The sequence below is a fragment of the Nannobrachium achirus genome, assembly GCF_963921795.1.
Source record: "Nannobrachium achirus genome assembly, chromosome: 18".
Lineage (NCBI taxonomy): Eukaryota > Metazoa > Chordata > Actinopteri > Myctophiformes > Myctophidae > Nannobrachium > Nannobrachium achirus.
The window spans coordinates 4,882,075-4,906,027 of NC_137825.1; the positions used below are offsets into that span (position 1 = coordinate 4,882,075).

The following is a 23,953-nucleotide window of genomic DNA, read 5'->3' on the forward strand; positions in this document are numbered from 1 at the left end:
GCCACTCCCACAAACCTTGGGAACCAGTCGTAGACAATCGTGGAATATGGAATATCACACATCCCTGTGGTCATGTCACCACAGATATAAAGGTGTGTGTGTGTGTGTGTGTGTGTGTGTGTGTGTGTGTGTGTGTGTGTGTGTGTGTGCGCGTGTGCGTGTGTGTGTTCTATGTGTTCTAGAGTTATGAACTCTGTGATCTATACATCTATACAGTTATGGACTCTGTGATCTATTCATTCTTTATATATTCTGAATTCTACATTCTTTATTCTGAATGAATATATAAAGAATGGAGGGCCAAATTATCATGTGAAGCTAGACCAATCCTCAAAGTACCCATTCATCAGACCGGGAGGGACACTACACACATATTCTGGACGTACAGGACAGATAAAACCTGTTCATTCTGAACTGAAATGGCCATATATGGACATAGGACACACATTTTGCTTTTTGAAAAAGCCTATTCATTCTGGACTGATATTCTGGACGTACGGGACAGAAAAAACCTGTTCATTCTGGACTGGAGTGACCATATATGGACATGGACATGAGGTGACATACATTTTGTTTTTGAAAAAGCCTGTTCATTCTGGACTGAGATGACCATATATGGACATGAAACACACATTTTGTTTTTGAAAAAAAACCCTGTTCATTCTGGACTGAAATGACCATATATGGTCGTGGGACACACAAAGCCACTCATTGGAAGCGGTTTTCACCGCTTCAAAAACTCCCATACCTACTGGGAGAAATACAACAATGTGCGAACACAGCAGCAAGATTTGTGAACTGTTGCGACAAAAGAAGGCTAGAAACACAACCACCCTAAGGACTACAAACCATGGATTGACATCTAGACCTAGTGCACTATACAGTATGAAACAGAGCTGCTACCTTTAAATGCATTTTGAGAAAAAAATAATGCTGCTATTTGTTCCAAAAGTGTACCCTGTATATATATTTTTATTTTATTTGAATAATATATAAAATGTCACAATGCGACATAGCTCTGTCTACACAATGCTGTACCCCATCCAACTGTATATATGTTCTGTTTACACAATGCTGTACCCCTCCAACTGTACATATGTTCTGTTTACACAATGCTGTATCCCATCCAACTGTACATATGTTCTGTTTACACAATGCTGTACCCCATCCAACTGTATATATGTTCTGTCTACACAATGCTGTATCCCTCCAACTGTACATATGTTCTGTTTACACAATGCTGTATCCCATCCAACTGTACATATGTTCTGTTTACACAATGCTGTATCCCATCCAACTGTACATATGTTCTGTTTACACAATGCTGTATCCCATCCAACTGTACATATGTTCTGTTTACACAATGCTGTATCCCATCCAACTGTATACAGTATATGTTCCCCATCTTCAACTGTTTTTATTTCACTTGTAACACTTGCTTTGGCAATGTAAACTCATGTTTTATCATGCCAATAAAGCTCCATTGAATTGAATTGCATAAATGTGCAAAGGCTTGTTCTGCCATGTGTGAAGAGACAGATTTAAAAGCACATCCACACATTATACATTATGGACAGGGGTTGCTTGATGGGTGGTTCAGTATGTGGGTGTAGATCTGTGGGTGGGCCTTTTTTTTTTAATTGAAGAATTTATTAGAAGTTTGCATAAGAAAAAGTATATTTTCATGACGGTACAAATCACTGATACAAATGCTGTCTGTATGTATGTGGGTGGGCAGGTTGGCACTCGACAAAAAATAGTTTCATGGAGATGTACTCCCCTCCATCTGGTCCTTGGGAGGCATCCGTATACTAGATGCCCCAACCACCTAAACTGGTGGCTCTACTCCGAGTCTCTCTCAGTCTCGGGTGACTGAACTTCTCACCCTATCTCTAAGGGAAATACCAGCCACCGTCTGAGAAAACTCATTTTGGCTGCTTGTATCCGTGACCTTATTCTTTGGGTCATGACCCACAGTACACCACCACTAGGCCTGTATTAGGGCTTCACAATACCGGTATATAGTTATCATATCGTTATCGAGGTATGACCATGCACAATATCAGTATCGTAAAAGGCAACAACATCGCGATATATCGTCCTGGTTTATATCGCCATATTGTTGCCCATATCGCCAATATCGCTCATATTGTTGCCCATATCGTTGCCTTTTGCTACAATTAGATCATAAAATACCAAGTGTGGGAACCCAATAGAACTTAAAATCAAGAACGATATTGACTTGTTATTATGCTGTTTTTTTGAATAATGCTTAGTTATTTTTCAGATATTGAATATGTAATGTGTACGGTAGTATCGTATATCGTATCGATATCTAAATATTTTGCATACCGAGATATGAAATGTTGTAATATCGTGCAGTTCTAGCCTGTATTCAGATGATAGACAAGTCAGTGGGCCAATCATGTGATGTCTCTCTGCTCTGTGGGGCGGTGCTACTGAAGGATTGGCCCTCTCCACTTAGTGCCCACCCAGACCAAAGAAAATACTGTAAACTATGATAAAATGGTGGCAAAAGATCTAAATCAAAAAACTACATTTCCCACAAGAGTGAGAAAATAGCCATCACACAATAAATAAGTGTCCCCTTTTCTTCCTCAACGCTGATGAAGACCTAACAGGTACACATTATTGTGTATCATTATTTTATGTTTTAACTATTGAAAAATAGCAGATATACAAGCTCACAGCACGGCACCGAGTGCCACGCTGCGAGCTTGTAGATCTGCTATTTTTGAAAAATCGTGAACATTTTAATTTTGACCCTATTCTATAAGTGTCTTTGAATCCTTCTAAGGTTTTTTGAAAAATAACTATGTTTCTATGTCAGCAATCTGGCTAAACGTCATCAAAGAAAAGGTCCTTTTCACTTTAGAGACTACTATGTCAGTCAGTGGTTCTCATACTTTTCATGTCAAAATTATATTTATTTGGCTACGGACCCCCATCTCAAAATATCTAGTTCCAGGGACCACCCAGAAGCAAACTTTGAGTTACAAACGTTCGCTTCGAAAATACATATATTCAAAGATTTGCACAAATTTTCACGACTTTTTCAAAAATAGCAGATCTACAAGCTTGCAGCGTGGCACTCGGTGCCATGCTGTGAGCTTGTATATCTGCTATTTTTCACTGGTTAAAGCATTCAATAATTCTAGGCCTAAATGGGTTATAAGTGGAGCGTCTGTGGAGAGGTGAATAAAGCTAGCGGTAGATTTATTTCCAGCGAGGAAGAGGACATTCACTGTGTGCAGCGGGGGTTCTATTGTCTTCCGAATTTGAATTAGCATTTCAATTGACCTCTCAAACACTCTCGCTTTCAATGTTAACTTCATGGTTTGGGAACAGGCTTGAGAAAATGACCTAGGCCTACTGTATCATGATCTTACTTTTAATGTCACTGGTTTAATTTCGTATCGCTTCGCAGCGCAGCCCAGCATCCGCCGAGGCCTTTGTATTATAACAGATTGTTGAGTTTTGAAAGTCATTTTAAAACAGTTCAGTTTTGCATGCAGGAATAAATCAATGATCAGCGTATTTGCGCACAGTGCGCCATGCAGTTTGAGTGGTTATAGACACGTTTGTTTATCCAGAAACATATATTTTATGGCTTTGTTTTATTTACGGTTTGGGAGATTCAAGGCCAACACAGCACGCACCGCGCTATTGATTATTAATCTAATGTGGAGATTAGATTAGACACATGACAAAATAAAATAATTAGGCCAAAGCTTTCATATGTCCCGACTTTATTATTCTTATTACTATTATTATTACCCATAGTTATTAGTTATTATTATTAGGCCTACTATTACTACTGCATAGTAGGCCTACTGTGTTCTATCCCTGTCATTCCATGTTATTTTTTTTTTTACATGTGGTAGGGCTATACATGTATGTCTAATAAAATATTCTGTCATCCAATCAATGTGTGTTGAGCTTGAAATATGAACACGGCGGTGACTGTGACAGAGAGACAATAATTCTCTGTAGGCAGCCTACAACTAGTAGTAATTCATTTCTGTTGCTTGATAGGCTATTATAAAACTCTCATTATTTTGGGGTTTTGCTGTGTTTAGTCCCCTTATGCCCGTATGCTTATATTATCAAACAATGATGGTAATAGTGGTAAATAATACTACTATTACAAATAATAATAATAATAATAATAATACAGGCATACTGATGAATGAATAAATAACAGCAACGAAGAAAGTGTCATAATTCAACAACGTTTATTGTTTTCAACAGTTTACATCAGAATATAAAGCAAGTGTGTAATAAAAACGGGCAAAAAATAAAACATGCTGGCATGCAACTTCAAGTTCACCACAAAAAAAAAAGTTCGTTCTGGTGCATTTACAGGCACTTTGGACAAGTCATGGAGAACTCCCCAGCACACGAGCCACACGCTCTGATGCCACATTTCTGACAGGAATCTAGAGTTTTGTTTCCGCATCTGTTCAGCTGACACTGCCTTCTCCTCTTCGGGGTGTCTGTGTCAGGTGTCTGGGGAGTGTTTGGTGTTCGGACCCTCTTTGCAGCTCGTGGTGTGTTTGGTGTGGTCGGCAGCGGCTGTGGGGGAGAGAGAGAGAGAGAAAGGAGTGAATACATGATTTGTAATGCACAATACATGTGTACATGTGCGTGTGTATATATATATATATATATATATATATATATATATATATATATATATATATATATATATTGTAACTAATGACTATAAAAACAATGTAATTACCTGTAGTGCTGTCCGCGATCGCCTAGGTGTATGCACTGGCATGGCTCGGCCCCTTTCCTCCATGTATTCCTTGCATAGCTGAAGTCCGAGTTCCTGTAGGAATTCTCTTCTGGTGAGTCGGGGTTTGCGCATGCAGTCTTTGAACAACACATATGCATTGATGGCAGCCAGGTCCAGCAAGTTGTAAAAGACAGCCACTGGCCAGCGACTGGTGCAGGTTTTCACGGTGAAGTTGCGTGCCATCTGATCCAAAATGTCCACTCCCCATTTGGTCTGATTGTAATCTGTCACAGACTCTGGCTTTTTCTTGGGGTCTGTGCCAATCACGATGGTAGGGTGCATGGTGCTCAAGATGCAAACATTTTTGTTGGGTTTGCTTTGGTAAATGGTCAGCGTTGCATCTGAGGCTTTCAGCAATCTGGTGCTGTGGAGCAGACCCTTCTCCCGTGCGCTCGGAGGTAACTCGCGCCTCTGTCTGTTCACAGTCCCAAGCAGCGTTGTATTTGATGCTAGAAGACTCTGTGCCAGCTTCATCGAAGTGAAAAAGTTGTCCATTGTGATGTTTCGTCCTTTGTTGAGGAATGGTTTTACCAATCTCTGCACGACATCTTGGGACAGAGGCACGCCAGGGCTACAAAGAGAGGGGGAGAGAGAGGGGGAGGATAATGGTTATTACAACATAATACAGGCAGCCTAATATATATTGTGGATGTATAGACATTTTATACATGTTTAGGAAAAGAACATTAAATTACCTGCGGTAGGGTAAGGTAGGGGAATCCATTTAGGAAGTATTTGGTATTCAGGTCAGCAGCAACCCAAAATTTAATTCCAAACTTGTCTGGTTTGTTGGCCATGTATTGTGTAAATCCGCATCTTGCCTTTGTGGGGAAGAGCTGCTCATCCACTGTGATGTTGACTCCAGGCACAAAACACGCTTGACAGTTTTCTGTGAACGCGTTCCAGACATGAGACATTGCAGCAAACTTGTCCTGTTCTTTGCGGGCCTCCCTGGTGTCCTTGTCATCAAAACGCAGGTAGCGCATGATTGATTTGAACCGATCACGCGACATGACTTCCTTTACCAGGTGATTTCCATATTTCTGGTCCCACAGTTGATTCAAGGGAAAGCCATTGGTTAGCATGGCCCGCAAAAAAAACACACTGATGAATGCTTTCAGTTCCGTCACAGACAAATCCCAATCACCATTATTTTCATCACTGCGGGCCATTTTAACTGTGCAGTCTTTTATGTTCTCCAGCATGTTGTTGTCCAGCAAGCACAGAAAACTGCTCAACTCATCCTGAATTCTGACCTTGGCAAAAGCAGTAGGGCCTGGTGTATCTGTGAAAATATTGCGCCGTGGTACCCTGCCACGGCCAGCTCCGGCTACCAAGCCTGACCAAACGGTTCCATCTTTACCGAGCGCAGTGGTAGATTCGGTAGGCGTAGATTCAGGCTGCTGTTGTTCCGTTGTAGCTTCACATTCGTCTGGGTCATCTTCATATTCTGATTCGGTATCAGAATCAGAAGCAGGTGGGTAGTACGTTTCTTCTGGTGCATCTTGTCCAATATCGCCAGTCGCACCGCCATCATCATCACTGTCCCCCTCGCCAGGTGCAGTCACTTGTAGACATTGGTTTCCAAGAGCTAAGATTATAGACACAAGCTCACAATGCTATGCACATAAGCCAAAGTCTGGTTTTGAAGTGGACATACAAGGTTTCCACCTGAGAGAACGACAATACATTTTGTTTCGTTCATGTTGTCATAATATGATGAGAACACAAACGTTTACACAGTGGTGGAATTTTTATAATTAAGTAAAAGTATCAATACTGCAATGTAGAATCACTCTGTTACAAGTAAAAGTCCAGAATTTAAAATGTACTTGAGTAAAAGTACAAAAGTATTGGTAACCAAATGTACTCAAAGTACCAAAAGTAAAAGTACAAAATGTTTGAAAATAGCAGATCTACAAGCTCGTTGTGAGCTTGTAGATCGGCTATTTTCAAATAGCCTTGGTATAACATAGGGCTAAAGTGGTTTGTGTATGTTTTATAAGATTAGAATGTAGGCTATATCTGCAAAGTAACTAGTAACTGGAGTTTTCAAATAAATGTAGTGGAGTATTTGGTTCCGAGATGTAGTGGAGTAGAAGAAAAAGTATTGGAAATTGGAAATACTCAAGTAAAGTAAAATAAAGTACAAAAAAATACATTCTAACTTGGAGAACTTGGCTATTTGTACTTTACGTTAGTAAATCCAATTTCCAATATTTTAACTTCTACTCCACTAGACATTTATTTCAAAACGTATTTACAAATTATAATATAAAATAGGCCTATACATAAACCACTTTAATTCACACAGTACTGTGTGAATTGTTTCGAAACTAACAAATTGGCCTATTTCAAAACAATACTAACACATTGGCTATTCAAATTACACAGCTATCAGTAAAGAATGCAGCCACTGATCAATGGATTGAAACATTTATTTGAAGTTAACAAATGGAATGGATACATAATAATAATGTCGCTACACAATTGTTCACCTTTGAAAGAGAGAGAGAGAGAGAGAGAGAGAAGAGAGAAAGAGAAGAGACAGAATGTACAACGTTATGGACATTTATAACTCAAACATTTATAACCCACAAATTATAACTCAAATGATCAGATATGATTGACGAACGCAAACACCATCGCAGGACAGAGAAGAATTAGGCGATAATGATAGGCTACAGCTGGGGGGAAAAAACAGCCTCGCCAAACGTGTGTCTGTAGAATGAAACCAAATGGACCCGGACGGTTCCATTTGGTTTCATTTGGCTCATTATATATGGTATACTGTATATATTATACTCTCAAGTACTACAAATACCCCAAAACTGTAGGCCTACGTAACGTTACTTTACACCACCGCATATCTGCATTCTCTATCGCAACGAAATGAAGAACTGTTACGTGGTGCGATAATGTGCGATAACAATACAATTGATACATTGATATTATCATTATTATTTTCAATTATAAAATACAACATTAGAGATAGTGTATTTAGTCATGTTATCTTTGCTGACAGGGACATGTAAATGTTCTATTAGAAGGAACAAAGGCGCACTCCAGGGGGGCTGTAGGTGTGAAGTCTCTTGCTGCTGGGAGAAATGGGGGAGAACGGTCTATTCTGCCGATAAGTGCCGTCAGAGTGGTATAATTGTATTTTATTTCATAATTAGGAAACGTTTCAGAAGTGGAAAAAAAACGAGAACATATATCTTGAGTATTTAGGAAAAGTCATGGAAGGGGAAATTTCTGAGACATTCAAGGGGAGAGTTATTGCACTTTGAAATCTCAAAATCGGCCTAAAGGACCGGTTAGTCACCCGTGTGTTAACCACTTCAACCCTGTACATTTTGGCCATTTGAAAAGTAAGCCATTTACCATGAGAGGGAGTGGGTTGTTGGCTGATTTACCACTGTTTCAGGGTTGTGGCACGAGGCGAAACCTAGAAACCTTGTGCTCGCAATAAATGAATTGTCAGCGTTAGTTTCTGCAGGACATGGGAGTCAAGTCGCTGCTCAGCTGTAGTCAGATGTCAGTCAGCTCTGTTCTCATACCTCATTGTCATATCTGCTGGTCATTATGTCACATGACTGCCATACTCCAATCAAAGCTCAATCAGTAGTGAAGGCTCCTTTAAATACGGCTTGCTTCTCTACCAATGCTTGGTTTCCGAAGCTTTGGAATCATTTGCTGCTTGCTGCCTCCTTCACCCCAGTTCAGATATGATTATTTTGGGGGTTGTGATTATTTTAGTTTTAGAGCGCTGACAGAATGCTGCATCTCTCAGCCTCTACAGTGGATGGAGAGCCTGGTAAACTGGGGCAGGTGGCTGTGCTGCTGCCTCCCGGTGTGACACATCAGAAAAGGAGGCCAGTCTCTCTCTCTCTGTGTGTGTGTGTGTGTGTGTGTGTGTGTGTGTGTGTGTGTGTGTGTGTGTGTGTGTGTGTGTGTGTGTGTGTGTGTGTGTGTGTGTGTGTGTGTGTGTGTGTGTGTGTGTGTGTGTGTGTGTGTGTGTGTGTGTGTGTGTGTGTGTGTGTGTGTGTGTGTGTGGTAGCAGGCAGCACCGCCTTGATCTGATCTAAATGTGGATACCGTGTGAGCTGCCTGTCACATGTGAGCAGGAGAGCATGTGTGTGTGTGCGTGCGTGTGTGCGTGCGTGCGTGCGTGCGTGCTACTGTGCGTGCATGTGCTTTTATTACTATACGAGTGGAGTAGAATTTGAGGACAGTTTTCATGGTCCTCACAGATATTTTAGTTTTTTTGTGGTTAAAAACATTTTTTTTGTTAATACTTACTTAGTGCGGTGCCCATTATCAGAGTGTAACAATCTTTAATTACAAGATTGTTAACAGTGGTGTCAGTTCAGCAAAAGCTAGGGTATGGCAAAGATGGGAGTCCTCAGTTTTTTACACAGGTTTCTACGGTTTCTTGGGCTGGATATGGCAGCCTGGAACAGTTGTTCAAGTGCAGCTAAACTTGGCATGTTAATAAACGTACAACAATTAACAATAATGCATTGCACCTGTGCAGCTGACCTGTGGAACCTGGGAATATACCATTTTGTCAAGATGGGGAAAATACAAGTGTGGAGAATTTAAGTATAATAGCCTACCTTGTTAAAGTGACAATTTTGTTACATTTTGCAATTGTAGTTATTTTGCTGTAAACATAATAACCAGAACAGATAGACATAGAGACATTCATGGATTTCTATTTAAAAGTAACGTTTATGTTCCCCCCTGGGCCCAGGCCAGGGTATGGCAGCTGCATACCCCTGCCATACCCAATTGACGCCCCTGATTGTTAACACTACAGGTAAAAAGTTGCTATGAAGGCATCATGGATTTTGGTCCACTGTACTCATTTAATCAGTAAGACATACAACACGTGCATGTAACAGGCCTAGGCTACATGCAATACATTACATATCAGTTAAGACATACAATGCATGCATGTAACAGGCCTAGGCTACATGCAATACATTACATATCAGTTAAGACATACAACACATGCATGTAACAGGCCTAGGCTGCATATCAGTTAAGGCTCAATTCAGCAACAAAAGGTACAGTATATTTACAGAATCAGTTATTATCATCATCTTTTTTCTGGGATTTAATTCTTCTCCTCACAAATATAACAGACGCACTAGGAGACTTTGTGATCCATTCTGTGCAGAAGTCTAGTCCTTCAGTGTCCTTTCAGTGTGCAACTAAAGTATTAGATTGCCATTGGCCAGACTGATTTGTAAACCCACGTGATCACAGATAGTGTATAAAATCCCAGATACCTCATTACCCGCTGCAGTTCAATGGAGCAACATGTATCGCGAGGCGGGATGGAAGCTTCCGCACGCGTCACAGAAGCGGAAGTTCAGTAGAACAGCGTGATCCTGGTTGGCCAATCAGAGGCAGGTAGGGCGGGGCTTTTCATAACCCAGGGTGCGTTAGAGAAAAAGGAAAAGCCCAGACTTTACGCAGGGGTTGACACTAAGGTCTCAGAGGCACTTGCCCATCGGGCAAGTATAGGTCATGTTTTACTTGCCCACTTGCCCGAAAAGTAAATCTATTATAAAATGATAGTTAAGATTTTAATTACCGCTTTTTTAATTTAATTTTTTAATTACTACGGGTTCACACCTATTTTATTTTAAGTGTTGCAACAGTGACAACACAGCACATTAAAGGTATACAGTGCTTTTATTTTACATTCCACAGACCAGAAGACAGAGCCACGTTCAGGTGTTTAGACAGATATCTGGTGTTGTGTTAGACGGATGCGTCCCCTCTCAAATGAGCACTTGCCAGGTCGGGCAACCTGAAAGCCAACTTCACCTGCCCGAAGGTTTATTTACCTGCCGGGGGGCAGGTGGGCAAGCCGTAAGGCCTCTCCATACTTCGACCGAAACCTCCGTTTTCGGTCAAAAGGTCCTTTTCTACCATAAAATTATATCTCTCTGGACTTCTGAAAAGCATTGGACCGAACGAGAGTTCAGAAATTTGCACGTCGGAAAACACAACTCACCGAACATTTCGGTCGAAGTATGGAGAGGCCTTTAGTGTCAATGCCTGCTTTACGCCAATGCCCTTAGTTCCTATATCCTAACGCCCCCCAACCCCTCCATCTGTCCAAGACGTTTGTCTTTGTCTCTTTGTCCCAATAAAAGTTTGCATCGGCATCTAAGAGTGTGAGGATATACTATTGTAAACCTAAAGGCCCTTTCCCACTGGGCCGATAACAGATATCTGGAGATATTTCTCCAGATATTTTTCCATGCAAAGTGGATGGTAGATACAGATATAAAAAAAGTCTACCACAGATATTTGCCACAGATACTTTTATCTGTGGCAAATATTTGTTTTATCTGTATCTACCATCCACTTTGCATGGAAAAATATCTGGAGAAATATCTCCAGATATCTGTTATCTGGTCCAGTGGGAATGGGCCTTAAGACTTACAAATGCCAACAACACCCAAAAAAACTCGTAAAAAGGGCATTGATAAAAATTGATGTCCTGAAACTATTACTGTATAGTAATAAAAACGTGTGTATTTATAAACTCCCTCCTCTGTCTCTTTCTCACGCACATGCACGTACGTGAGCACGCACACACGCACGAGAACAGAATGATCCACAGAGGAGTTTGAGTCAGCTCTCATCTATATTCTACTGAGTTGAGAGTGGAGACTCGAACATTCATTTGTCTCACATCCTCCTGTTACACACACTCTCTCTCTCTCTCTCTCCCTCTCCCTCTCCCTCTCCCTCTCTCTCTCTCCCTCTCTGTGTGTGTGTGTGTGTGATATAATGGCCTCCTGCCTGTGCCTGTACTTCCTATCTGTGTGTAAATGAGACCCTGTGCCTCCCCATCGATTAGCTGTTGGCTCTGGGAACACTGTGAGCTTGTCACTGTGTCACACTCAATCTGTTCCCCCGCCCCTTTTAGGAGTCCTGGATGGAAGTATAGGGGGGTCCCTATCTGCAGCTGTGGAGGGGGTCACACTCAATCTGTTCCCCCGTAGCTTTAGGTGTCATAATTATAGATAGGGTCAACACTCAATCAGGGACATGTAGAGAATGTTAGAGAGGCAGGGGCTGAAAATTGTAAAAGGTCCTTTTGGTGAAAATATAGAAAATAGCAAACCTCTAAATAGGAGGTCTGCTCACAACACGTCGCACTGCGATGCATTGTGAGCTTGGATGTCTGCTATTTTTGGTGCTTGACACCACACTGAACTAAGCATAATCAAGTCCATACTGGAGGTGTGGAGTAATGGCATGGATTTCTACACAGAGAGGGCAATTCTTTCAACATAAGATGCTGCATTCAAGTTCAGGAGAGTTTGGACAAGGCAATTCTCTTGAATGCTGCCTTCAGGTATGGCATGGAAAGAGGGGGACATTTGCATTTCTTTCACCATAGTAAAAACTGCATTCATGGTCTGGAGAGGGCACTTTTTACAGATAGGTAAAGGGTCAGGGGCTCATGTCTATGGCCCCATTTCGACTGCAGCTTTAGTACCACACCACACTACACTGCACTGCACCACATAAAGATATCTATGTTTTCCATTACACAAAAGTACCCCTATCGGTAAGAAACACATTGACCCTTTTAACTGTGATTATAACACAATATACATTTGTATTACAACTATCCTAAATTATAATACATTATAATGGATTATAACTGTGATTATAATACACTATAAAGTATTAATGTATTACTATGATAATTATAATACACTATAATAGATCATGATGGTGGTTATAACACAATAGAATCTATTATCATATCCTGGTGGTCTAAATGAAAAGTCAGTGAGTGATCAGTCATTATGAAGTGTTTGGCCCTGTGTGGCCTAGCTCAGACCTACTCGAGATTGGATACTTTTTAGTACCACGTTTTCGTTTTGTACCGCTTTCACACCACTCTACCCAGGTCCTTGTAGTGGAAAACTTGGCACAAGTGGGCGGTGTGGTGTGGTGTGGAGTTGGGCCAGTGGAAAAGGGGCTTACCGGTATGTGTGCTCATGCATGCACTCACTTGGTTCCCCAGTACCTGTAGGTGTGATGGAGAGCTTTGGGGGTCCTCACTCAGGTTGTGTTGTGGGAGGCAGAGGCCACATGTTGGAGACCAGGTTGTGCGTTGCTTGCGGATCTCGCTCCTCCTGAAGTGGGGAGTGAATCTGTTCCCCTGTACATTTAGGTGTCATGGACAGAATCAGGTGCTCTCTACAGCTGGGTAGGCAATCTGCTGTAGATTTTTATGAATTTGAAAATGTTAAATGGGACATTCTCCATAATGAGTACTTTCTACTTTTGGTACTATACATTCTGATACCGACACTTTTCCTTTTAAACTTTTACTCAAGTAAATGTTGAGTTCCAGACTTGTAACAGAGTATTTCTACACTGCAGTATTGATACTTTTACTAAAGTAAAACATGTGAGTACACATGGGCGCTGATCTTTCTATTCAATTGGGTGCCCATTGTACTGGGGGGCGGGCTCTGCTGCTTTGCGTGCTCCCTCAGACAAAGCGAACGTGTGAAAATCGGCCCCGACTATAAGGAATGCGGTTGAGTTAGAAATATTCAAAAAAGTAAAAAAGTAGAGTAACTGGCTATTTGTAATGGGTTGCTCTAGCCCTCTCCCGCGGTCATTATATCAGCACACATGTGAGTACAGGTTCAATGACAAACTCTGATTGGGATGAGAATGCCTGCCGAGAGGATCTTCTTCCTAATTAAAATAGTCAAATCAACATGAAGTTGACGTTTCATTTTCCCCTCCCCCAAAAATGTATATTATGCCTCATCAAATTACATTAGTATTAGCTGTGAATACTGTATGTGACCTGGTTATGCCTGTGTATGCATACAGTCTAGGACATTATGCCCACAGACTGGTTGTTGGAGGGTTTCAACAACTTGTGCCCAAAAAGGAGCCAAAAAGCCTGGCAGAGTATTGTGCCGTCTCTGCTGTAATTGGCAGCATAGTAGAGTGCCCATAGAGTAGTGAGTGACAAGCTGTAGTTGGCAGCATAGTAGAGTGCCCATAGAGTAGTGAGTGACAAGCTGTAGTTGGCAGCATAGAGTGCCCATAGAGTAGTGAGTGACAAGCTGTAGTTGGCAGCATAGAGTGCCCATAGAGTAGTGAGTGACAGCATAGTAGAGTGCCCATAGAGTAGTGAGTGACAGCATAGTAGAGTGCCCATAGAGTAGTGAGTGACAGCATAGTAGAGTGCCCATAGAGTAGTGAGTGACAGCATAGTAGAGTGCCCATAGAGTAGTGAGTGACAGCATAGTAGAGTGCCCATAGAGTAGTGAGTGACAGCATAGTAGAGTGCCCATAGAGTAGTGAGTGACAGCATAGTAGAGTGCCCATAGAGTAGTGAGTGACAGCATAGTAGAGTGCCCATAGAGTAGTGAGTGACAGCATAGTAGAGTGCCCATAGAGTAGTGAGTGACAAGCTGTAGTTGGCAGCATAGTAGAGTGCCCATAGAGTAGTGAGTGACAAGCTGTAGTTGGCAGCATAGTAGAGTGCCCATAGAGTAGTGAGTGACAAGCTGTAGTTGGCAGCATAGTAGAGTGCCCATAGAGTAGTGAGTGACAAGCTGTAGTTGGCAGCATAGTAGAGTGCCCATAGAGTAGTGAGTGACAAGCTGTAATTGGCAGCATAGTAGAGTGCCCATAGAGTAGTGAGTGACAAGCTCATTGTATCATGAAGACATAAGCCATGATTCTACCTTCAATTATTTGTGTCCTTGTATGCAGTGCTTAATTTGTAAATTAATGAGTGCCGGAGCTCTAGACTCCTCATGTGAGAGCGTCTGCGCGCATGCTCGTGATTCGCACAGCGTGGGTAAAAAAAAAGAAAAGGTTTTGTCTGGTTTTGTTTGTGTTTTTTATCGGGTTTCTAGTTTATACAGTTCATTTTTTTACCTATACTGTAACAAAACAAAACTTCTACCACTTTTTCGAGTCACGTGTTCAAATACTGGATTCTGATTGGCTAAATTCCGGAGGTTATGAGAGGACAACTGCCACAAAGTTGTGTGTCCGAGATCAATGCGCCTCAGTGTACATCCGGGGACTTCAGGAGGTAGTCGGAACACCTTTCCCCCAACCAACAAATGAAGGTCGCAGCGGTCCTATGTTTACTAACGTGCGTACTATCGTCGCCGATTTATTTGGATCCAATGCAATCCGCCAACTTTAAAGCCCCTTTTCTCTGAACCTATGCCTTTCTGGAAGCGAACAGCCTCTATTTACGGCCGGAACGGTGCTTTTAACTGACGTTAGCTTAGCTGTAAGCTAGACGCATGGATTAGTATGGAGTTGGCGCCATCTGTTGGTGAGTAGAAGATGTTGTTGGTGGAACTATCTGCTGTCTCGCGGAAGTTTTATAGGCAATAATGATTGTAACTTAAGATCCTTGCAAGTTACAACTATGTGTTTTCTTTCATGTATAAGGGAAAAAGTGGTAGAAAAGCTATTTACCACTCGGGGTCGGACATTATGCTCTGATAATGTCCTGTGTTAGGGTGTTAACACCCTAACACAGGACATTATCAGAGCATAATGTCCTCTCACTCGGGGTAAATTGCTTACCTCTACACACGCTGTGGACATTGTGGAGACAAATCAAAGAGCCTCGATGACACGCACAGTACCCACGCAAGCAGGACAGGTTTCTTTTACCAACATTGAGACTGTATGTGCCTGGTTTACTAGAATCATTCGGGGAAATCTCGCTTTTTCGAACGCACGTCATCATGCATGTGGAGCGACAATGGAGCGTCGGCAGGTATCGCTACTCACGCCACGGAGGTTAGGGTTAGGTTTGGTTGTCGAAAAGATGACTTGTAGAAATAGCGACACGTTCCCAATCCTCCAGTTCCCAACAACAGCCCTACTGTAATGACGGGCATGTTGGCAAGCCTACATGACTTACACAAATAGATGAATTGTCTACATTACAATTTGTGCATTGTGTGCGTCCTCATAGAGCTTTGAGTTCAAGAAGTGGTAACATATTTAGGGCTGTATTTTCATTGTCTTAAGTACCAGCTCTTATGCCTTAACTTAAAGTCCTGTCCATTCTGTCTCTGACCACCAAGCCTTTCGTCAGAGAGTTCAGACTTTCCGACGTGCAGCTTTACGAACTCTAATTCGGGCGATGCTTTTCAGAAGATGCGAGTGGCATAATGTTGTAGTTGAACCGGACCTTTCTGATGAAAGGTTTGGTGGTCAGAGACAGTATGGACAGGCCTTTAGGTTAAGGTATAAGGTAGATGGTACTTAAGACGATCAAATTACAGCCCTTAATGTCCATCTTTATGATTAACTTGTCTTTCACCTGCTTGCCACCTTTACTCCATCTTGCTTGTGTATGTCACCCTCTCGTTTGAAAGTGTCTGTGCAGGCTCTTTTAACTGTGTGTGTGTGTGTGTGTGTGTGTGTGTGTGTGTGTGTGTGTGTGTGTGCGTGTGCGTGTGCCTACGTGCGTGTGCGTGCGTGTTATGTGTCCCCCAGGTCTGCTGGGCAGCCAGAGGTTCCGGGGTTCCAGTAGGAACTACAGCACTCTGCTGTTGGAGGAGGACACTGGACTGCTGTACGTGGGGGGGAGGGGCGCGCTGTACGCCCTGGACGCTAACAACATCTCCTCCCCTGCTAACTACACCGTGAGTAGAATTATAACAACATCTCCTCCCCTGCTAACTACACCGTGAGTAGAATTATAACAACATCTCCTCCCCCGCTAACTACACCGTGAGTAGAATTATATTATAACAACATCTCCTCCCCTGCTAACTACACCGTGAGTAGAATTATAACAACATCTCCTCCCCTGCTAACTACACCGTGAGTAGAATTATATTATAACAACATCTCCTCCCCTGCTAACTACACCGTGAGTAGAATTATAACAACATCTCCTCCCCTGCTAACTACACCGTGAGTAGAATTATAACAACATCTCCTCCCCTGCTAACTACACCGTGAGTAGAATTATAACAACATCTCCTCCCCCCTGCTAACTACACCGTGAGTAGAATTATATTATAACAACATCTCCTCCCCCGCTAACTACACCGTGAGTAGAATTATATTAATCTACTTCACCGTGAGTAGAGTCTTGATTAAAAACAATTTAAAACAATACAAAATCAGATCGCTGATCTACGGGGCCTAAAGTGCCCCAAAGATAGTGCTTCCATTTTGGGACAAGAACATCGTGGCAGTCAACGTGAAAATCGCAGTTTTCTCGGGGCAGTCAATGAGTTAAACAGCCAACCGCGACGCAAGTCACTCTTGAAAATGAATTATGTCCTTGTCACTTTTATGCCCGTATATGGGAATGCCCATATATGGGAAATCCCATATTATGTGGACGTATTGTGTCAGTCTCTGTTGTTTCAGTGCGGGGGTCGCTTCTCGCCCTTAGGGCGTCTTACTGGTTGTATTATACCTCGATCTCACTTCACCGTGAGTAGAATTATATTACACTACAATCTAACTTCACTGCCCAGCAAGCACGGTCAGGACCTGGACCAATCAGTGGCGTCTAGATTGGGGCCAGATCACAGCACATATGGGGATGATCTTGACGTCATTACAATGACGTCATATTATGGACTTTTTTGTTTGACAGGAATATTGTTATTGTTTGTGATGTTAGTTGACATATGAGCATTGAAGGTTATATTCTGGGACATATCTAATTCTAACTTGTTATGATATTTATCTGGCCTAGCTAGAATATCACCTAATTTCAACCAACATAAATCCTGTCAAACAAAAAAGTCCATATGACATCCTGGTAATGACGTCAAGATCATCCCCATATGGGCTGTGATCTGGCCCCAATCGAGATGCCACTGATTGGTCTAGGTCCTGACCGTGCTTGCTGGATGTGAGAAGAATTATATTACATTACAATTTAACTTCACCGTTAGTAGAATTATATTACATTACAATTTAACTTCACCGTTAGTAGAATTATATTACATTACAATTTAACTTCACCGTGAGTAGAATTATTGCTCTACAATCTAACTTCAGCGTGAGGAGATCATCAACACCGTTGTGAGACTGTTGGTGTGATCTTTACGCTACACTGTAGCATCATCAACAGCCCTGCTTTCACACGCTCTCTGCTCACACACACACACACACACACACACACACACACACACACACACACACACACACACACACACACACACACACACACACACACACACACACACACACACACACACACGGTGTTAAGGAGGCCAAGCTAATAATAAACCTTAAGCACAGATACTGGAGCAAAATGCAAATCCCTACAAACGTGTTCCTCTGCTTCTGAGCATCATACAGGCTGAAATGACACCATGCCGTTTATTCACTGCTTGAATAGATACCCTAGGGGGTCCTCAGAGTTACTGTAGGGGGTCCGGGATCCCTAGGGGGTCCTCAGAGTTACTACAGGGGGTTTACATTAACCACACCCTTGCATAGCAGAACGTAAGCCTGAAACGGCAGATTTACACTGCGAGGCGCTGTTAGCTTGTAGATCTGCTATTTTCTGTGGTTTGGTGTAGGAGGGAAGAAAAGATCAGATCAAGTACGGAGTGACAGGTCAAGTTTAAATATTGAAGGTTTAAGTGGTTAAATGTCTGAACATACAGATTAACAGGAGTCCAACGTAAACACTCAAACCTCAGCGCTCATATTGTGCTCATAACCTGCTTCTATTCTATTCTATTCTATTCTATTCTATGCTATGCTATGCTATTCTATTCTATTCAGTCCAATTCAATTCATTTCATTTCATTTAATTTCTATTCTATTCTATTTAAAGGGCTTCATCTGCATGAAAAAAAAAACATGTTAAAAAGTTTTTAGATTTAACACAACGGAAGCCAAGGTTTCTAACATTTCTAGCTGTTGCTGGTGCCGCCGTTCACTTACGCTTTATTTTGAAGAGCCTCGGAAGCTTTGTGCGTGTGCAGTGCACGTGAGTGTCCGCTGACGATTGAGGAAGATAATCCCTTTGTTTACAAACGCTCCCAAAACTAAAATCCAAACCGGGGCCGACCATCGCGGTAAAGTGTCGCCGTGAAAACAAGCAGATCTCTGCTTCCCTGGCGTTCTTTGCACCTTATTCAGAGATAAAGCTGTTTTTATGTTTCAGCATAGAATGGGAGTCAATGCAGCATAGACGCTCCATTTTGGTTCTGTCACGTTATAACGTATGGACCAGGGTCTTTCACAGGGCACACAGGATGCATGCAGCTGCACGCTGCAAAGTTAACCCTTTGTCTCGTCTCTCAACGAGACAACTGATTTTTGGCACAGCGACCTCCATTGGCCTTGTCTCGTTACTGAACGAGTTTGGCCCCGTGGGTGTTAATAGCCATTTATTTTTTACCCCACTTTTCTCTCCAATATAGTCATTATTATGCCAATGAATTCCTCCCCCCACACTTTTCTGTTTTGTCAATGCTGGCAGTGAGGAGCCCCCACCGGGAGGACAGATGCTCTCCCTCCTACAGTGTGTGTCTGGATGTTCATTATTCTCTATGCCTCCTGTTGTTTGCAGATTGAGTGGGAAGCATCTTCTGAACAGAAGAGACAGTGTCTCAACAAAGGCAAAGACAATCAGGTACAACACTGCACACACCCACACGCACACACACACACACACACACACACACACACACACACACACACACACACACACACACATACACACACACACACACACACACACACACACACACACACACACACGCACACACACACACGCCGTGCATTACGTCTCAGAGGGAGGCTCCAACATAATGGGAGTAATTATTGTCCAATAAATGTCAAGCCAACACAGCACGGCCCTGACAAGTCGCTAAAGATAATTACTTGTAAACGACTTCTTCATTATGCAGCGGGTACAGTCTAGTCGACCACATGCTTTTCTTTAGTCCAATTATTACTATTATCCTGTGTATACAACTCATAAAACCTGTAGGTAGATTGATGGGTAAATATTGCCAGAGGTGAAGATAGCCCCGTTTGTTGAATAATAAAACATTATGGCCTCTGGTTAGGGGTGTAACGATACATTTTAACAGCGATGCGATACGCATCACGATACATCGTTAACGATACGATACAAATGGACGATATTGGTTCATTCATGGCGATACAGTATGATACGATTCGATGATTTGAATCTATATAGCCTAGTAACTCTTTAGCAAAGAAATGAAATCTGTGTAAAACTCGTAAAAAATCTGTTATTATAGAAGCAAACAATGTAATTCTCTACCAAATACATGGACATACACATTATATTTCAACACATATGGACAAACCCACACCTTGACATGAACACAGAGATTACACACATTTATCGATAGACCAAGAGTATATGGAATGGAAAGGTAATTAGACCTATCTTTATCATTTTCCCTCTTAAAATTGTCAAATACAAGGCACAAATACTTAGTTTCCATACAATCAATTATTTGCATTGCAAAACGATTCGATACCGATTATCGCATTTTAAAATGATACGATACGATACAAAGCCAAAACGGTACGATATTTTGCTTTTGTAAACGATATAGTAGATCATTGTAAATTAAAATGTATTTTTCGATTCAGTTACTATATCGTTACACCCCTACCTCTGGTATATGTACGGTGGAGGCAGTGAATTAATGGCCTTGTGTTCCCTCAGCTTAATGGGACATTTCACACTTTTGTGTTTTTTCAACATCATCTCCATAATTTATAATAATATAATATGTGTCCTTGCTCGATGGTACCATGTCTGCTTCTCAGAGGTCCTCTGTCACTTGCAGTTTACACATGAACATTTTATTCAGACGGCTAACAAGGCTCCCTAAAGAAATCTAGTATCTGTGACACTTCCAGGGGCAGCGGTCTGGTTCCAAAACTATTCTGTTCTCTGTGAGAAGCTCTTGTCATTGGTCCAAAAAGTACAGCCTGCTCGCGATGAACCAATCATCAGTCATGCCTCTCGTTCGGATTGGTTAGACCTGTCTGAACCTGGCTGGTTCATGCACCAATGAGCTGCTAGCTTCTCACTGATAACACAATAGTTTTGCAGACAGACTGCGAACCATGGAAGTGTCACAGAGACTCGATTTATTTTAGGAGCATAGTTGGCCGTCTGTATATGAAAAGATTAAACTAGCAATCACATTTTTTCTGTTGTTGTCAGCAGAAAACTACAGCTGTAATTGCATAGCATATGAGCCCATTTGGTATTTGCACAGAGTAATTTGCACATTGTAGTTTGCACAGTTAAGAAATGCAGTCATGATCTTATTGTCGATTCCATTTAACTGAACATTTGACCTCATTCTTAACTCAGCTCACCTGTGGAGACAGAATGTTTGGTGATTGCAATATAGAGTGAAATGTGTATGAGAGGTGAATGCTAAGTGATGATTGAAAGGTTAACATGTACCAAGTTGGGCTGTTTTGTTTGCCAGTGTAATTGGGCTGGATCGAGTCAAATTCAGAAACGTTCTCACAAAGAGAAACGCTGTAGTTTTTTAATTAGTTTTGAATCCCCACTGATGATGTCAGGCACATTTCACAGCCCTCCTCTGAGACACAGAGTGCGTAGCGTAGACCCCTACACTACACACACGGATAGATGATGTATTATTCATGTCCCTTCACACTTCTGGAACTGCTGCGTGTTGATACGCTAACGACCCTGTCTAAGACAAGATGAATGTCTAGTTATTAATGTGTTCTCCTGGTCTCCTTACAGACAGAGTGCTTCAACCACACCTGTTTAGTTGTTAACATGTATTTATTAATGTGTTGTTATTATTACAGACAGAGTGCTTCAACCACATCCGCTTCCTGCAGCGCTACAACGAGACTCACCTGTACGTGTGTGGAACCAACGCCTTCAGACCGCTGTGTGCTTACATAGTAAGAGCATCCATAAGAACCTCCACTAGTCTGTGTGCTTACATAGTAAGAGCATCCATAAGAACCTCCACTAGTCTGTGTGCTTACATAGTAAGAGCATCCATAAGAACCTCCACTAGTCTGTGTGCTTACATTGTAAGAACCTCTAGTCTGTGTACTTTCATACTGATCAGGGGTCTTCAACGTTTATCAGCCCAAGAACCCTTTAGCTGAGAGAGAGATGAAGCAGGGACCCCCACATATTGTATAAAAGATTTGCAGTTGCAGATTGAACCTTTTTCATAGCTTCATAGACTGGTCTGACAGCACTATCATCAGTGTATTTTCAGACTTTTAAAACTCTCAGGACTTTAATAGTAAACTTGACCTTATAGGCATTGATTGATTTGACAGTGAATAAAACAAAGGATGTAAATAAACTATTGAGCTGAACTGACATTAGACAAACATATTGAAATATAAAACATATAATTGGTGTGCACTTTTTCCCCTGTACACAAAACCTTTTTGCCGAAAATAGCCGATGTACAAGCTCACAACACGTCACACTGCGACACATTGTGAGCTTGTAGATCGGCTATTTTTGGCAAATGTTCCCCTCAGAATATAGGCATGCTAGGGTTCAAGTGTTTAATGCAAATAATATAAATGTTTTCCTATCACACTAAGATTTGCTGGCCCCCCCTGTAGTAACTCTGAGGACCCCACTAGGGGTCCCGGACCCCCTGTTGAAGACCCCTGTCTTTCATAGTAAGAACCTGTTCTGTTTGCCCTTCCAGGAAGTGCTGGCTCTGTAGAAATCATTCCGCTTCAGCCTGTTCTAAGGTCGAACCACCGCGCTCTGGCTTAGAAAAACAAACAGGGGAAAAAGGAGTGTCCTTGAGTTGACTGTGACAGCAGTCACACTCCTTTACGAAGCCGGGTGGGAACCTTGTACTGTGTGTTCCAAACTGCTTGGTAGATTGATTGAATACTTCATGAATGTAAACTGCACGAGGTACAGTCAGACATTGAGGCCTGTGAGTGTGGCGCAGAGGGACAGACAGCAGACCATGTCATTCTAGAACAGTGTTTCTCAATCTTTTTTCGCTTGATTACCCCCTTTTGCTGATTTTTGAATACCCAGACAACAACATTTTCTGCAATTAAACTAGTAGTATATGATAACCCCCCTTTTCAAGAATATAACATCACAACAAATAAAAAAGGGAGTGAGAGTTTCAACACTGTGGCCATAACAATTCAGTCCAGTTTTCATGTCAATAACTTACATTCAAACAACATTCAAACACAAACCAGTTGCCTGGTACCGTGTAATTTGGGTTTGCACTTTGCAACTATCATGTTTCTTTTCAACAATCATTAAACAATAAACTGTAAATGTTGTTTCTCCTTCTAATTCAATTGTAGTTAATTATTTAACTATGAATAGTATCGTATAGTTTAGTATCATGATTTATACTTCTATTTTTAGTTTTGGGGGGCATTATCTTGAGTACCCCATGCAGTAACTCCACGTACCCCTAGCCCTGCAAGGCCCAGTGTTGCTTTTTGGCATTTTTTTTTAAATCATTTAAAAAAAAATATATATAATTAGTTTTCCTGTTCTTTTTTCACATTAACATCACCATTAAATCCTATTGTTTAGTATTACAATGCCATTGGCCAGGATAGTTGCATATAAATACCCCCCACAGAGACTGACATTGAATTCCAGCGTCTGGACGAACATCATCTCACTTTTTAACTGAAGCTATTCCTCACTAAAACATAAGTACAATGTCTGTAATATTTTGATCATTAGAATGTCTAGAACAAGTACATATGTTATTATTGTGAAAAATATCCCCAAAATGCAAATTAGAGCATGATTTATGATTTATGGCTATAAAACCTTACAAAAACATTATTAATTTTTTGACATTACATTTTCCTGTGATTAGGACTCCTACAACACCATCTGATTTTTTTTAATTTTTTTTGGCCAGTAGAAATTAATTCGGGCCTTGCAGGGCTAGGGGTACACGTACCCCCATTTGAGAAACACTGTTCTAGAATACCCGATGTATGGGAATCCTAATGGGATGCATGGACTGCTGTCTGTGGAAGACGATACCGCGACGTGGCTGCTGGAGGTGTGCCCAGACA

General features: G+C 41.6%; 1 protein-coding gene across 1 annotated transcript in view; it reads left to right on the forward strand.

The window, feature by feature from the left end:
- Window positions 1–23,953, forward strand: part of sema4gb (sema domain, immunoglobulin domain (Ig), transmembrane domain (TM) and short cytoplasmic domain, (semaphorin) 4Gb) — a gene marked incomplete at both ends in the record, with an annotated part of 131,470 nt that overhangs the window by 30,337 nt on the left and 77,180 nt on the right. Inside the window, 3 exon segments of the mRNA XM_080746989.1 lie at window positions 16,376–16,524; window positions 19,434–19,496; window positions 21,707–21,805. Of these exon segments, the coding sequence (XP_080603115.1) occupies window positions 16,376–16,524; window positions 19,434–19,496; window positions 21,707–21,805 (311 nt within the window).